The sequence below is a fragment of the Lepisosteus oculatus genome, chromosome 6, assembly GCF_040954835.1.
Source record: "Lepisosteus oculatus isolate fLepOcu1 chromosome 6, fLepOcu1.hap2, whole genome shotgun sequence".
In the NCBI taxonomy this organism is placed as follows: Eukaryota; Metazoa; Chordata; class Actinopteri; order Semionotiformes; family Lepisosteidae; genus Lepisosteus; species Lepisosteus oculatus.
The window spans coordinates 53873090-53889506 of NC_090701.1; the positions used below are offsets into that span (position 1 = coordinate 53873090).

At 40.3% G+C, this 16417-nt stretch overlaps 1 protein-coding gene across 1 annotated transcript in view; it reads right to left on the reverse strand.

Moving 5' to 3' along the window:
- Positions 1-16417, reverse strand: part of rttn (rotatin) — a 69732-nt gene that overhangs the window by 17958 nt on the left and 35357 nt on the right. The window contains exons 30-40 of the mRNA XM_069191576.1: positions 16235-16345; positions 14996-15154; positions 12372-12449; positions 9692-9881; positions 8685-8776; positions 5892-5988; positions 5216-5414; positions 4369-4459; positions 3614-3764; positions 2618-2755; positions 316-503 (exon numbers count right to left, since the gene is read on the reverse strand). Coding sequence (XP_069047677.1) covers positions 316-503; positions 2618-2755; positions 3614-3764; positions 4369-4459; positions 5216-5414; positions 5892-5988; positions 8685-8776; positions 9692-9881; positions 12372-12449; positions 14996-15154; positions 16235-16345 — 1494 coding nt within the window. The remainder of the gene's footprint in view (positions 1-315; positions 504-2617; positions 2756-3613; positions 3765-4368; positions 4460-5215; positions 5415-5891; positions 5989-8684; positions 8777-9691; positions 9882-12371; positions 12450-14995; positions 15155-16234; positions 16346-16417) is intronic.

Sequence of the window (16417 nt, forward strand, 5' to 3'; positions counted from 1 at the left end):
ACCTAGTTTTTCTAAATACAAATTAAAAAATAATTGGTACAGTAGGTTTCTTTGAAATTTCAATATGTCAAAAACTCAACCCACAATTTGCATATCTGCTTTAAACTACAATATAGATTTAATATAGATACAGCTGAGCCTTTGAACATTTATATATTATTTGTATTATGAATTGACTGTCCAAGCATAAGAAATATTAGTTATTATCTTAAAGATATATTTTATTAATGTCATATGGAGCACAATCCATAACAGAAGCATACTAGAACACTTGTTTCTAAGGGCATTACCAAGCAAGACAACAGGCCTGATTACCTGTAGTAATACTTCACATAACTGACTTCCTGAAGGCCCATTCAGGACCTGGGTTAAAGGTGTCCTTGGGGCAGTATTCTGCATCTGTTGCTTTGTCTCCTCAGACAGAACAAGTGACAAAAACTGCAGAGCTGACGTATACAGGGAAGAATATGTGCTTGACAGCTGGACACAGGTGGAAATGGTCACTGTAAAAGCAGAAATACAGGAGTTTTCAGGATTTTTTAAAACAAAAATAAAGTTGTCAAAAAAACGATTCATGTTTATAAAAGTGGAAAACAATCTAGTCACAATCATTATAAAAACAAATAAATTTCAAGTTCAAACTTTCAACCTAAACTTTTTTTTCTGTATCCCTGTATTCTGTAAATGAAACAAATTCCCCAAAATGCCTGAAACGGCAAACAGAGAGGCAACTTAGTGCTTAATCCATCCTCAAGGGAGGCACTTTAAGAGCGTATGTCTGAAAGGTGGAAGAAAGCCACAGCATCTGGAGTTTCCTGAGTTTTCGGAACATAGCAAGAACATGCATACACACAATATGTGTGAGAAGAATGTGCAGAGTAGTCCTCCGCAATAGAACGGCACCCAAGAGCTATGAGGCAACAGAACTAATGCCATAATAAGCATAATACACACTAGCTCTGTACAATTCTTACAGACTCTATGTCAAGGACAAATTTCATTTAGCATCCTCAGTTGAGGGAGGTCCTCCTGAGCATAGGCGGGCGTCTACAGCAACAGAGAGCTGTATAGTAAATAGTGCACTCTATTTCCAGCAAAACACAAACATACAAAACCAACTCTTCTAAGGCTCTGTCTAAATATTCATGTGGTTCTATCAGCACCATCCCCCAGGCCAGGCTGATCATCACGGCAGACCAGGTGAAGAGGGAGTTGAAGAGGCTTCACCAGGGTAAGGTGAAGGACCAGATGACGTCTGTCCCAGAGTTTTGAGGGCTTGTTCTGATCAGCTGAGTGGAGTGCTCCAGTACCTGTTCAACCTGAGCCTGCGCTTGGAGAGAATCCCTGATCTCTGGAAAATATCATGCCTGGTCCTGGTACCAAAGAAAGAGTGCCCAACCATCCTCAATGACTATAGACCAGTAACGCTGACTTCTCACGTCATGAAGACACTGGAGAGGCTGGTCTTGGCCCAACTGAGACCCCTGGTCAGTTCATCACTGCCTGCAGTTCGCCTACTGGCCCAATGTTGGTGTGGAAGATGCAATCATCTACATGCTGCAAAGGGCCTACTCCCACCTGGACAAGACTGTCAAAACTGTGAGGATTACGTTTTTCGACTTCTCCTGTACCTTCAATACTATCCAGACGTTACTGCTAGGAAAGAAGCTGGAGGAGATGCAAGTGGGTGCCTCCATGATCTCACGGATCACCAACTATCCGACAGGCAGCCCACAGTTTGTGAGACTGCAGAACTGTGTGTCTGAACAGGTAGTGAGTAACACAGGGGCTCCTCGGGGGAGAGTTCTTTCACAATTCCTCTTTATCCTCTATACTTCGGACTTTAAGTACAACTCGAAGTAGTGCCACCTGCAGATGTTCTCAGATGACTCTGCAATTGTGAGATGTATTGAGAGTGGGCAGGAGGAAGAGTATGGAGGGCTGTTTAACAGCTTTGGAGAGTGGTGTGGGGAGAACCACCTGCAACTGAACATTGTCTTTCTCCAGGATGACAGACCATTCCCCACTGCTTTGTGGGGAATGTGGTTCACACACGATCCACCATCATTTTCTATTTTCCATTATACAACCGCAAGTTCAGACAGCAACAGAATAATCTGTGGGCATTGCCCTGGCAAAACTGTAAATACTATTTATACATACACAGGTAAGTGTATAACCTTCCAATAAAACAAGACATTTACCCTTCCCATACCCTTCCCGTAAAGACACATTTTATTTCTACAGAAAACACACAGGGAACAGTGTAAGTATCTAACTAAAGATATTTTGATTTCTAACAGCTTAGCATGAGAAACAGCAAAAAGATTCACTAAAACTCTTTTCGCATACCCCAGCTTGCTCTCCATGAGACACACAGGTACACAGACGGGGAGAGAGAAGCTTGGGGTCAGAGTGCAGGGTCAGCCATTTATATGGCGCCCCTGGAGCAGTTGGGATGAAGGGCCTTGCTCAGGGGCCCAATGGAGTAGGATTCCTCTACCTGCCGCGGGATTTGAACCGGCACCCTTCCAGCCACAGGCGCAGATCCTGAGCCACAGTGCCACCGCTCCGCCCTTAAATGACAGCCATGCTGTAAAGACCACTTAAGTATTACCTGCAAATGACTTCCACTGCTTCCCTAGAAGTGCTGTGACAGTAAGGAGAGCTGCGTCGCCGTTCTTCTTCAACAGTGTGGTCAGGAGCATAAACAAGTCCACCCAAGTGTGATAGGCTGCGCTTTTCAGCCCATCATCTAGAGATGAACAGAGCAGGGAAAAAACAGTCAGTTCCCTTTTAATATCATGCACATGCATGCATGAACACACGCAAAATATATGTATAAATTAAAGTTTTGTCTCTGCAATCTGTTTTTTACACTTATATGAGTTTCAGAAATAAGACTGCAAATTGAAAATTACTTTAAAGAAAAGAATCATTGCTACCAATACCAATATTGTATTGCAATATCTGCAGCAAAATAATCTAGGTAGCACTATACTACTCACTGCTCTTTTTAAATACAACACACAGAGACACCACGAATCATGAGAGGGCTGCTTTGTTCATTTAAAAAGTTTGACATTGTATGCCTCATAATACTGGACTGTAATACAGAAATTGTAAGGTTAAGAGCTAAAAACCTGAACAGCATTCTATGTACTACAAAATAAAATCTTTTTTTTCTTTAATATGGCAACAGTACTGCAAACTTAGGGTGAATAAAAGTGTTGGGTGTCAGATATTCACGTAAATGTTTAAAGGGAGTTAACTTCACTAACTTTGTGTCCACATGAGTATTCACAACATCTATGAAATGAATGAACAGGAAATGCTCTGAGCTGGACAACCTGACAGCATGATTGTAAGACAAAAGAAAAGGACTACAAGGACTACATGAGCACAAGAGAAAGGTGAATGAGGATTCTTGTTTTGCCCAGCAGAAAGCATCTGCTGATCTAAAAAAATAGTGCCCTAAAGCATTCACTGCAAGACTGTAACACCACGCTCTTTAAATATAACGTACACAACGAAGGTCATCACCTTCTGCAGAGATTCACACAAAATAGCTCTGTGCCAGACAATGTCAAGCCACTGAAATAAAGGATCTTACCTGTATCTTTCAGATTTAGTGTAAGAACAGCAAACAAATTGGTTAGCAGGGGGCTGATGAAGTCCTTCAGAGAGACCAGGTCTGGATTTACAAGCAAAGCGGATTGCAGCAATTTTGAAAAAGAAGACAGGTACTGAAAATGACTCAATACCTGAATAAAAGAAAATAAAAAAGAGGCTCAACACTTCATCAATACAGACCACATGAAGTTGACTTGGAGCCGAGTTAAACTTACAATATTATAAATACCACTTGCAATTTTATAGCCATTAACTGACTAATGATTTATGGGAGGCCTAATATATTATCCTTTAAAAGAGATGTGATGGTACTTACTGGGACACACTTTCTTCATTAACAATCCCTCAGACTGAAGATGTAATGTACCTACATGCTTTATTCATCAGAACTTTTAGAGTGTCAGTTTTATGTTTTATAACAGGGTTAATCACTTTGACCTTATAGTTACTACACTGGCTTCTTAAACAGAAACATTTTACAGTGAGGCACATGACTGCATAAGCTACAAAAAGTAACAACACTTTAATAATAGAGTTATTACCTTTTATTAGTTATTAAGTTTAACACATGCTAGGTTAAATGGTACTTGTCAGAGATACCTCTTAGACATTTTCTAATCTTTCATTTGCAAAATGTGGTAGAGGAAATACTTTAACACAACACTTCCACTTTCTGCAGTGGTTCATGTAAAAATCAGATAAATTAAAAAAGTATATCAGAACGTGTTTACAAACCTGATTTTTAATGTCTTCAACGTCACTTGGAAGCAGAGTCAATGACCTCAGTTCCCAGAAACATCTCTCTACAATGCCTGCATCAGTCAAACTTGCAGAAAATAATAAGAATAATGAAGCCAGATGTTACCACAATGGTAATGAAAACCAAAGATAGGAAGATAAACCAAACCTTAACAATTATACTCTTTATTAATGTATAATGAGAACAGAAGTATAGTAATGCACATTATAAAACAAAAAAATACAAAACGTTAACTGAATGAAACAAAATTAAGAATCAGAAAAATATCCATAAATATCTGTAAATGAGCTTGAGTAATTAGCCTATTCTGTACTAATTTAAACCTATAAACTGCAATATGACAAAAGGACAAGCTTTGGTTTCATTCAGAACACTTTCTTTTTACAGACTTCTGTATGAGTTCCAGAAACAGTTCCTTCAACTAAATTTTAAGTAAGAGGGATGCGCATTTACTGTTTTATACAGTAATCAAGTCAAATGAAATTCAATTTACTGCTCAGCTCCCATGAATACATTTAACAATGGATATGCTGTATTCTGCAACATAATTTAAACAGCTGATTGCAATGGCAAAATTTATAGAGTTTAGTAGAATATTGCTGTGCCAGGCCAGGAGTAACTGGCTAGTAGTTTCAGCTGACCAGCCATTAGAGTAATTCAGGCCATTCGAGCCTCTATTGTGTGTAAATATGTTCACATGTGGTGAATTAGTTAATTAATTAGATGTCTGGCGAAGGGCTGAGTATCACATTTTCACATGGGACTTAGAATACTTTGGTATATAAAGAAATTCACAGTGATTGTTACCTGTATGTTTCTTACCTGGCAAGCGATACAAGTATCTGATTCTGTTCGATCGCATTTAATGTGAATTCTGGTAAAACGGTTAACAGGTTGGTCAGCAATCCACAGATGGCCGATATCAGATGGGGTGTAACAATGCCACAGTGGTCTGAGGACTGTTCTAGCATTCTGGAGTCCTGGGAGCTTAAGGAATCTGTCGTGTCTGTGTCACTCTGGCCTGCAACAGTGCAAAAGCTGAATTTAGTATTAGATTTCTATAGAGTAGAAATACAGTCTTCACACACTTGTGTCAGAAAATGTTTAATTCACTATACATTTTAAGGTGCACTCCATAGGATTCATATTTGAAGAAATTAGAATTATAATCACCACTTTAGCTATTAACAAGTATTATTAAAAACATTTTAAAAAGCAGGGACTAATATTGCTAATATCTAACCCCACTACTTGAAAAAACACTTCAGTTGTTGGATTCCTCTCATTTTCCTTCAGTTTCAGGGCTAATCCTATATGAGTTTAATCAAATTCAGGAGTTTGGAATTTTGGAATTTGGAATGTGGCTTAAAGTACTTTTTTTTTTAATGAAACACATGAAATGTTCTGATGTATTCTGGAAATAACTGTTATTTAGAAAGTGTCATACCAGGAAGCAGTTTATATTAACACAGTTTCACATTTGAAGCACAGAATCTACCTTGTGCCATCAGTCTGCTGACCGGAGTATCTGGATCAGGAGCCCTTGACGATGACAGGACAGAGGTCTGCACTCCCGTTGTCCCTTCAGGAAGGATCTGTGCACAACAGGTAAATGACATCTAGCTTACTGGCACAGTACTTGCCATGACTCAAACTCTACCTGGAATGAATCTCTGTGGTTTAGGATTAAGGACTTACTTATTCTTTGTCTGCATTGGAAGCAAACTAAAACTACTATAGATGCGTGCCATATTTAGATGTGATCTACATTTTACTTTTACTTCCAAACGAATTTCCGAATGTATTTTTTGTGAATGTTTGCTGTTGTTTTAGCAAAATTGCACTACAATTGTTCATAGAATATTGGGTTCACAGCAACTAAACTCATTACTCTCTTAGCCTTATTAAATAAATTTCATATTTTGAACTGGCAATTTAAAATGTTTTAAAATGCAAAAGTATAGATACACATGAGCAATAACATACAGTAGTAAATGGTTCAGTATAAACAAGAAACTTACAAACACAGAACAAAAACAGACAATAAGATTCACAATTGAATTTAACTTGTAATTTTAAATTTCAACTAAATTCATGTGAAATGAAACCTGAACAACAACAACAACATATAGCTAAATGTAAACAGGACTTGTGGTTACCTTTTGCAATCTGACCGGAGAGCAATTATTATGCTGAGAAGGGCCATTTGTAAAGATCTGTGATGTGTTAAGGTGAGGTTAGCCAAAGCATGATCTGAAGACTTTTTCTAAGAAACTCAAGTTATACAAAGACAACTCGCAGTCACAAGCCCTCAGTCAAACCACAGCACAAGATTGCAGGTATAAAGCCCTACAGAGTTAGAGAACCTCTCGGAGACAGCAACAGTTACACCAGGACTCCAGAACTTTCAGAAGCTGTTAAGCTGATTTACATGTAGAAATCAATGACTGCCCAAGCTGATGTGCCAAAAAACCCAGTCACCCCCGTATTGCTCTCAGATCATCAGAGGTGATGATGGCGAGGAAGCTCAGAGCATCTCTATTCACTGTTCAAGTCATGGTACATCAGCAAATCTTTGTGAATGAAATGACCAAGCCCCACTGTTGTACTCTGCTACTCTACATGCATTAACCCAACATAATAAAGAGGAGAAATCAGTACCGAGTATTATTTTCTGAGGCAGCCCAGCCTGTTAATCACACAAAGGATGACTTAACAGAGTTGTATGTGCTTGCTCAATTATAATAAAACTGTACAAAACAGTGCACACATGTATACAAAACATTTATAGTTAACAAATAATCCACATTATGTAAACCAATTACAGGTGAAACTGCCTGAACATTTAGATCAACTGACAGGGACTTAAACTCAGCCCTGGGACTTCATCAGAGATTGTTATGAAAGGGGTACAGAGTTGCACAGTCAGGGGCACTATAACCAAAAGCAGTCTTTTCCTTTCTTATACAATTGCACCCTAAGAATACCAGGTAGCCAACATCAACAGATTATAATCACCTTTCTGGCTGACAAGAGTCATTTCCAGTCCTACCCTGGAGACTTGTTTATACAGCTGGGCATGCGACCGAAGCAATCATTAGACTCGGGAGGACCTTACTCAAGGGTACAGTGCAGTGCCCCCGTCGAGATTTGAACCCTAAAGCATCCAGCCCAGAGGCCAGAGCCCTCACCACTACTCCCTGGTTAGAGAACTGTTTAGCACATACTATACGGACAGAACCTTCCTGTGGTGCGCAGCTTCGGGGCCATCACACATACAAACTCCACCATTCTCTTCTAGAACTGCAGGAGGTTCAGTACACTTTCTGGTTTCATTCTATATATAAACTGAGGGAAACACTGCCTAGATAAGTCAAACACTTACTATACATTAGACGACCCGTGTACCCCTCTGGGACATCTGACAGCGCTTACCTTGTTCGAACCCTTTCAACCCAAGGTGGCTACAGCTCCACCCTGTGGTCTGCCAAGGAACTGTTTCTGTCTTACACATTTCTATAGTAATGCCCAATAAACAAATACATTACCTTTCCATCACAGGAGTAGACATCATAAAGGCCATTTTGATGGAATTATGTCTATATCAGGAAGGTCTCATGCAAAGACTGTTGTCATTCCTGAGCCCTGGTCTATTGGCAGTCTACAGCACAGCCACTGAGCATCACGTCCCAGATAGTTGAGAAATGCACTACTGCTATAGGCTGGGAATCCTGCAGCAGGAGAGTTCCTGGGCCAAGGGAGTGACATCACCTTCTGTACCAGGCTCTGTGCCAAATGAGCCCCAACACACAAGCTGTAGTCTTTGATCCAGATTCTCTTCTAATGGACTATGGTGCTAATAACAAGCTATTTACCACAATGGACTTTAACTGCAAGGACTCCCACTCTCTATCAGGACAGTCTGCACCTAACAAGACCCTCCTAAAGCTGTTCTACAGCTACCTTGAAAGAAAAGTTAGGCAATCCTACTAAAACACATGAGCCTCATTCTTTAAAATCAGGGACCACGCACGCCAGGATTGTGCCCCATCTCAGGGAGTCACTAAGGGCTGAAGGAAGGCAGACATAACTAAAGATCTTGATGTTAAAGTCGACCATTTTCTTTTCCTAATAGTAATTCTTTTTAACCACACTTGCTGTAGATGATCAGTTATTTTTAATGCACATGCCGTATATGAAAAAAAAAGTGTTCAATACAGTTGTCCAGCCCACAGTCATAACTCCTCCCTTACCCCTCAATTTTGATGAGCATAGTAACTCTTCCACTTACCAGAGTACTGGATGTGGACAGCGAGCTTGACACGTGGCTTTGGTTTGACATGCTGGATAAGCCTCTCCAGTACTTCATGGAGTCCTCAAAATCTAAAGAATGGTCAATTAAGATATATGATTTGTTATAACAATATTAAAAACATACTCTCAAAATTTAGCGCTCAATATTCTACAAGTGAATCAATCTCAATCCTTTAAGCAATCCTCTTCTATTATTATTTTTAATTCCTAATGGAAATCATCTAAAAAAAAGATATCAAGTGGATAATAGTTACACAAAACACAGAACACGCACACATCCATTATCAATTGCTGCCTAGTCACCCAGCAGACAATGGACGCAAGACAGTGAAGAGCACACACACATTCACATGGGGGACTAAAGAAGGACTAAAGAAGCCATTTGACCTAGACAGCACGTCGTTGGACTGTAGGAAGAAACCTGGCAAAAATTCACACAGCCATGGGGGAGAATATGCAAACATGGCACTGTCGGTCTTATACTGAAAGTGTATGCGGTAAGAACAAAACAAAAAGACCACTTATAAATCTGCATCTCAATGGCTTACATGTAAAAATGATTATTTTTTAATGTAGACGCCATCTCATGTAAAATAAAGAATGAACATGTTGTATTTGCAATGCAAATATTTTCATTCTGCCATTCATTCAAAACTCATGCTGTGACCACAACAGTACACCCACAATCAACAGACGTCAGTGCCAGGCTTCACAAGAAGCCCAGAACTCTACAACAGTAGAAGCCGTCTCAAATGTTTATAGCTGTGGATAAACGTCAGAGCAAGGCAGCAGGACAAGAATAAAAATCTCATAAATTATTTCTCTGTTTAAACTACATATTTTGTTTATAAAATTATTTACCACGGCAAACATGAATGTTTATGCCCTTACTGGTGCACAGGACTTCAAGATTATGTCATTGATTGTTTCGAACAATTTTATGTTCCTGCATCATTTATTTTTCCAATAATTCTAAAGCATTACCGTCTGTGATACTGGCCACAAGATCGCTGGGGGCTCTTGAAATGTTCAGATCAAAGGAGTGCCTGCCCTGATAGCAGGACTTTGCCATCTGACTGGCATGTTCAAAAAACTGGCAGTGATAGAGAAGGGCATGTAGGGCAGGCAGCCCCACCAGCGACACTCCCGAGTCTTCATCATGCACACATGGGCTCTGCGATTAAACACAAGATTACCAGAGAAAGAAAGGTGAGATCTTCAGCTGCATCGTTTATTAATACCCCCGATAAAGTGAAACAAAGTTCATTTGACAGGACCAATGCAGGTGTACTTGCAGTTTGTTTTGACATCTAAAAACATGTTCAGAATATTTATATCTCTAGTCAGTGCTCAGGGCAGTGGCTATCTTGCCAGTTAAAATAAAGAGAAGAGTAACAACAGTGGAGCCCAGACATCGCTAAATTGCACTGATGAGCCCTAACCAGGGGGAAAGCTGCTCTGTACTTTGACTTTGAACCTCTTGACAATTTTCAGCTACAGGAAAAGATAATAAAATCATATACTGGGATTAAAATTTTCTTTTATATATATATTTGTGTATTAGGCGCTATAGGACACTATGTGCGTCTATTAAAGTGTTTGGACAGCTGAAGCTTTTAGTCAGATGGGCCGCCCACAAAACTCACAGATATCTAATTATACTTTACACAGATACTTTAATTAATTAGATACTCTAATAAGAACTTTAGCTGAGTGAAGACCAAATGGTTCCATAAGAAATGAGTCTGGAATTTCCCCCAGAAACTCCCCAGCTAGAGCATATCATTGTTTTCAAAAAGACAGACAGCATGGAACAGTGATTTAGGATATAGCAAGACACAGAGAGTAAGGACCGATTGAGCTATAGTTTTGCAACACCATCAACTTGGTTAATAACTTGGTCTTTAAAGATCCAATAGTACAAATAGTAGGAATGTTCAACTTGACATCCTATACTAATTTCTGCACCCCTCCCACTCAGAGACTCAGTGACCAGCATCAGTACTTCTGTGTTCTCTTGTAGAGTGGCACCGCAGTGACCAGTGTTCACGTTTCTGTTTTCTTCCTTGTGAGAAAGCTCTGGCGTGAACCCTAAACTATGGCTCCAAAGCAAAAGGCAAGCAGGGAATCAGGTACTGAAAAGAAACATTCAGGGCCACACTACATGCAGAACATTGAAATACTGTGTTAGACAACTCAGAGGTGGCATGTAAGTGACCACTGTCACTTGGAAATATGGCCAAAAGGAATCCAGCACCCGTCCAATAAAAAAAACGTGAGAAACAAATTAATGAAGCTGTTTTTTTATTTACTGTTCTATACTTAGAGGTTAGTAGGGTTTTTTTTTAATAAGGAATACAGGTAAAATTTGACTATACAGGAATTTGGTCCCAAATTTTCAAATTCCACGCACATTGTGAGTCGACTGTACTAGTTTGCATGCCTTGTGTAATGTTTATTGTGTATCAAAAAATCGTATTAATTTCTCCATCACCGAATTGCTCCTAAAACTTTTTTAAAAAATGTGTGTAATCATGTAACTACCAGGATTGATCATTTTGACTAATATTTAACCTTTACTAATATCAGCCTGTTAAAATAGCAATATACAGTACCTTTTGAAAGCATTCACCCCTTTTCAATAACGCTCCATGTTGTCAAATTACAAATTATGTATCTCTTTTTTAAAAAAAAAATTTGAATATTTTTAATCAAATCTTTAATGCTCAAACTGAACACTTTTTACAGGTGAAAGTTGTTCAGGAAAAACTGCAAAGAATAATCATAAACTGAAATGTACTGAATGCATACAGCAATTATTCACCACTTTTGCTATGGCAAACCTAACTGACTTCAGTGCACTAAATGAAGTCTGAAGAAGCCCGCTGGTTGTGGATTTTGAATTCTTGTATCGGGTCCCATTGCGATGTTCCGTATTCAACACTAAGGAGACTGTATCTTGTTGTTCTCCTCTAGACTGATTACAAAGCAGCAATGTTTTATCTATAAGGTGGCAACCACAATTGTACACAATAATCTAAATAAGGCCTTACTAGTGCTTTATACAATTTTCACTTAACATCCCTTGATTTAAATTGTATGCTTTTAACTTTATACCCTAGCATTTTGTTTGCCTTTTCAATTGTTCCCACATTGTCTAGAAGATGTAAATGATGTGTGAACATAAACATCCCAGTAGTAGACTTCTAGCTTAGTGTTTTATAGTTTGTATTTATATGTAGTTTTTACTACCTAAAAGTAATACCCTGCACTTGTTGGGATGAAACTTAATTTGCTTGGTTGTGAACTTTATCTAAATCTTTTTGAATTTTATTTACTAAAGTATGATTGAAAACCTTTGTAAAATAACTTCGACCGCTTCTACTGCAAACAATAGCATTCAAATGAAGACACTAAGGTTAAAAAACAGGAAAACCAAGCTGGGTAACCCACATAAAACATTCAGCTGTAGTCGGTAAGATCTTCCGAGCCTGCTTGTGAGAGGAAGTAAAGATAAGACTATTGCAGGCAGGAACTGACACATCAGAAGAAGTGGGGCACTCTCTACTTTGGAAAACGTACTTTATTCCATACATGTTCAACTTTTATATGACAGGAAGTCTCACCCTATCAAAAACCTTAGACCCTTTTCACTCTTGCTTACCTGCCAAGCAAAGTCCTTGGATTCTTCAGAGTTAGCAGGCATAGGCATCACCAAGAGGTTTTGTATGATGAATGCTGCCTGGAAAGAAATAAAAAATAGCAACACTGCCATCTTGCTGTGTTTGACCACAATACAGTTATGCTTTCACAAACGACGGCTTCTTAAGAGATAATAGAGCTGTGGAGACATTGAAGTTAAAGTGAATAAGTGCCAAAGTACTAATATAACTGAATTACATGAAAACACATACAATAGATGTGATACATCTAAAAGACGTAAATAAGCACAAGTCACAGAAGTCACAGTAAAATAAGGGATTCCAGCAGCCATATCATCCTGCAACTCACAACTGGCAACCCACTGAAGCTCAGCAGGTGTGAGCCTGGTCAGTACCTGGATGGGAGACCTCCTGGGAAAAACTAAGGTTGCTGCTGGAAGAGGTGTTAGTGGGGCCAGCAGGGGGCGCTCACCCTGCAGCTCATGTGGGTCCTAATGCCCCAGTGTAGTGACGGGGACACTTTACTGAAAACAGGCGCTGTCCTTCGGACGAAACTTAAAACCGAGGTCCTGACTCTCTGTGGTCATTAAAAATCCCAGGGCGTTTCTCGAGTAGGGGTGTAACCCCCATGTCCTGGCCAAATTTCCCTTTGGCCTTTATCAATCATGGCCTCCTAACAATCCCCCTCTGTGAATTGGCTTCATCACTCTGTTCTCCTCCCCACTGAGAGCTGGTGTGTGGGGAGCGTTCTGGCACACTATGGCTGCAGTCGCATCATCCAGGTGGGGCTGCACATTGGTGGTGGTGGAGGGGAGTCCCCATTACCTGTAAAGCGCTTTGAGTGGAGTGTCCACAAAAGCGCTATACAAGTGTAAGCAATTATTATTATTATTATTATTATTAATGGATGACAAGACATAATGTTATACTTATCGTCCTTTGTACAAAACAGTTATAACTAAAACTAAAATTGGGCAGAGCGGTGGCACTGTGGCTAAGGATCTGTGCCTGTGGCTGGAAGGTTGCCAGTTCAAATCCAGCGGCAAGCAGAGGAATCCTACTCTGTTGGGCCCCCGAGCAAGGCCCTTAACCCCAACTGCTCCAGGGGCGCTGTACAATGGCTGACCCTGTGCTCTGACCTCAAGCTTCTCTCCCTGTCTGTGTCTCATAGAGAGCAAGCTGGAGTATGAGAAAAGATGAATTCTTAATGCAATAAATTGTATATGGCTAATAAAGTGATCTTATCTTATCTAAAAGTATAACTCACTAAATTGAAAATTCTGGTTAGGAACAGAGGGCCATAGCATCTGTAGGATTTCTTTCTACCTCTGCTCATAATGACCTAACTGTGGTAATTACTAATCTATAAGGAAAAATATAACACTATGGTTCAAAGGTTTTCAGCTGTGGGTGACGTAAAGCTGTGTTATCATGTTCTCGTCTTTCCAAGTTCTCTTTAACGCAGCAGCAAAAATATGTGAGAAAGATTTTTCAATCTACACCCTTTAATTAATTTGAACACTAAGGAACAAGGACAGAAACACCCCACTTTATGTCAGAGAACCAGCACTGATTATTGTCACTTTCATCAGTACCTGCCCAGAAAGTGCTGGCATGAAAATAATAAACAGACACACTGACAGGCTGGACACTCCAGTACATTAACACTGCACTGAGAGAGAGGGGGGTTAATACAGACACACTGACTGGACACTCCAGTACATTAACACTGCACTGAGAAAGAGGGGGGTTAATACAGACACACTGACTGGACACTCCAGTACATTAACACTGCACTGAGAGAGAGAGGGGTTAATACAGACACACTGACTGACTGGACACTCCAGTACATTAACACTGCACTGAGAGAGAGGGGTTAATACAGACACACTGACTGGACACTCCAGTACATTAACACTGCACTAAAGAGAGGGGTTATGAGAGGTAAGAAATAAGAGGAGGCCACTCGACCCATCTAGCCCATTATGCATTTAGTAGCTAGTAAATGCCAGGATCTCAAGATCTTCAAGAACATGACTCAGTACATTTTTCCATACTCCCACAATTCTCCATGCAAAGAAGTGCCCCCTGTTCTCAAATTTAAATACACTCCCACATAGTTTCCACTTGTAGCCCCCCTGGTTAGATAAGGTTAGGCTAGGTAAGATAAGATGAGATCACTTTATAAGCCATATACTGTACCACTTCTTGCATTATGTCTTTTTGCATACCCCAGGTTGCTCTCCATGAGACACACAGGTACACAGACGGGGAGAGAGAAGCTTGGTGTCAGAGCACAGGGTCAGCCATTGTACCATTGTGCCTTGCTTAGGGGCCCAACGTAGTATAATTCCTCTGCCAGCTGCGGGATTTGAACCAGCAATCTTCCAGCCACAGGCGCAGATCCTTAGCCACAGTGTCACCACTTCGCCCCATGTTTCACTGTTCATTCTGAAGAAATCCACTTGGGAGTTGTAATGTATTGTGTACTCTATATTCAACAATTATATAAACAAATGACAGTACATTTTGTACAGAATTGTGGAACAATATATATATTATCTATAATGATGGGTGATGGAAGCCTGCACCCTCTCGTTGCAATCACTCAGTTCCGGAGACAAACCTCTCGGCGGACCATGCTGCACTCCATTCGGTCAAGGAGGATGTTCAGCAGCGTCCCCCACAGCCCTCCAGAAATGTTCTGGCAGCTGGCTGAAAGGCCGAAGCACCCGCAGTCCACCGTCGTCAGAGCCGATCCGATCCCAAGGCTGGCGAATCTTACCTGCGTATTACAACGTCACCTTTAAAAGGGGAACTGCAGACCCAATTTCTCAGTCCGGTTATTAAATCTCCGTAACAAAATAAATTCAACAACGGTATCGCAAAATCTTACAAGGTTTGAATTAAGCGCAAAATCTTGAAAGTACTGTATAGTCACCATGGTGTCACAAAGCACCGGTCTCGCCATGGGCGAGAGTGAGAGTTCGCACGAATTGCAACGTGAAGCACCCCTTCCTGCTCACTAGTCACTGTAATGACTAATGTACTGTGATATACAAGATAAGATAAGATCACTTTATTGGCCATATACAGTACAATTTCTTGTATTAGGAATTCGTCTTTTAGCATACCCCAACTTGCTCTCCATGAGAGACACAGACAGAGAGAAGCTTGGGGTCAGAGCGCAAGGTGAGCCATTTAAATGGCGCCCCTGGAGCAGCTGGGGTTAAGGGCCTTGCTCAGGGGCCCAACGGAGTAGGATTCCTCTGCCGGACGCAGGATAGAAACGGGCAATCTTCCAGCCACAGGCGCAGATCCTTAGCCACAGAGCCAACAAGCAAATAAGTACAAGTTGTGCAGCAGACATTTCACCACAGAGCTGTGCCAACATGATCTGCATGCAAGGATGATAAAAAGTAAGTTGTATTTGCTGGCAAAACGGTCTCAAAGTCGAGAGGAGATGTATTTACAAGCCTGCTCGTTTACAGTAGGGCCGCATCATATCACCGGATATTTTGTTGCCTCATTCTCAATCACAGAACATGGCGCCGCACATACCTGGAAATTTTGTCTATTTTATTATGTAAATTGGAGGTTTTACACATTACTGCGTACATTTTACTTTCACTGTGGTTTGAAATGCACTCATCAATGACGATTCTTTCTAACCCCAAAATATAAAAATAGTTGCACTTCCCCTTTAAAGCCCAGACACTTAAGGTTCATGATCAGAAAACCTAATAGTTTGTTGCTTTTGTACATTCCAAACACCACAAACATTAAGTATAATTTTTTTTTCTACAAAACAGTTTCTGTTCTACCGGTTTTACTTCTTTTATAGGCAAAAACAATGTGTTCTCACCTCGGGGTCCCTATCCACCCACAGAGGAATGAGCCAAGCCAGCCCCAGCCGTGAGCCTGCCTGCTCTTCAGCGCTTTGATCGTCGGCCAGAGACCACAGTGACACCCATTCCTTTCAATTCAGATAAAAACAAAACGGTTCACAATTAAGAAGCAAAAAACACTAAATTGCTCTTAATTAAGA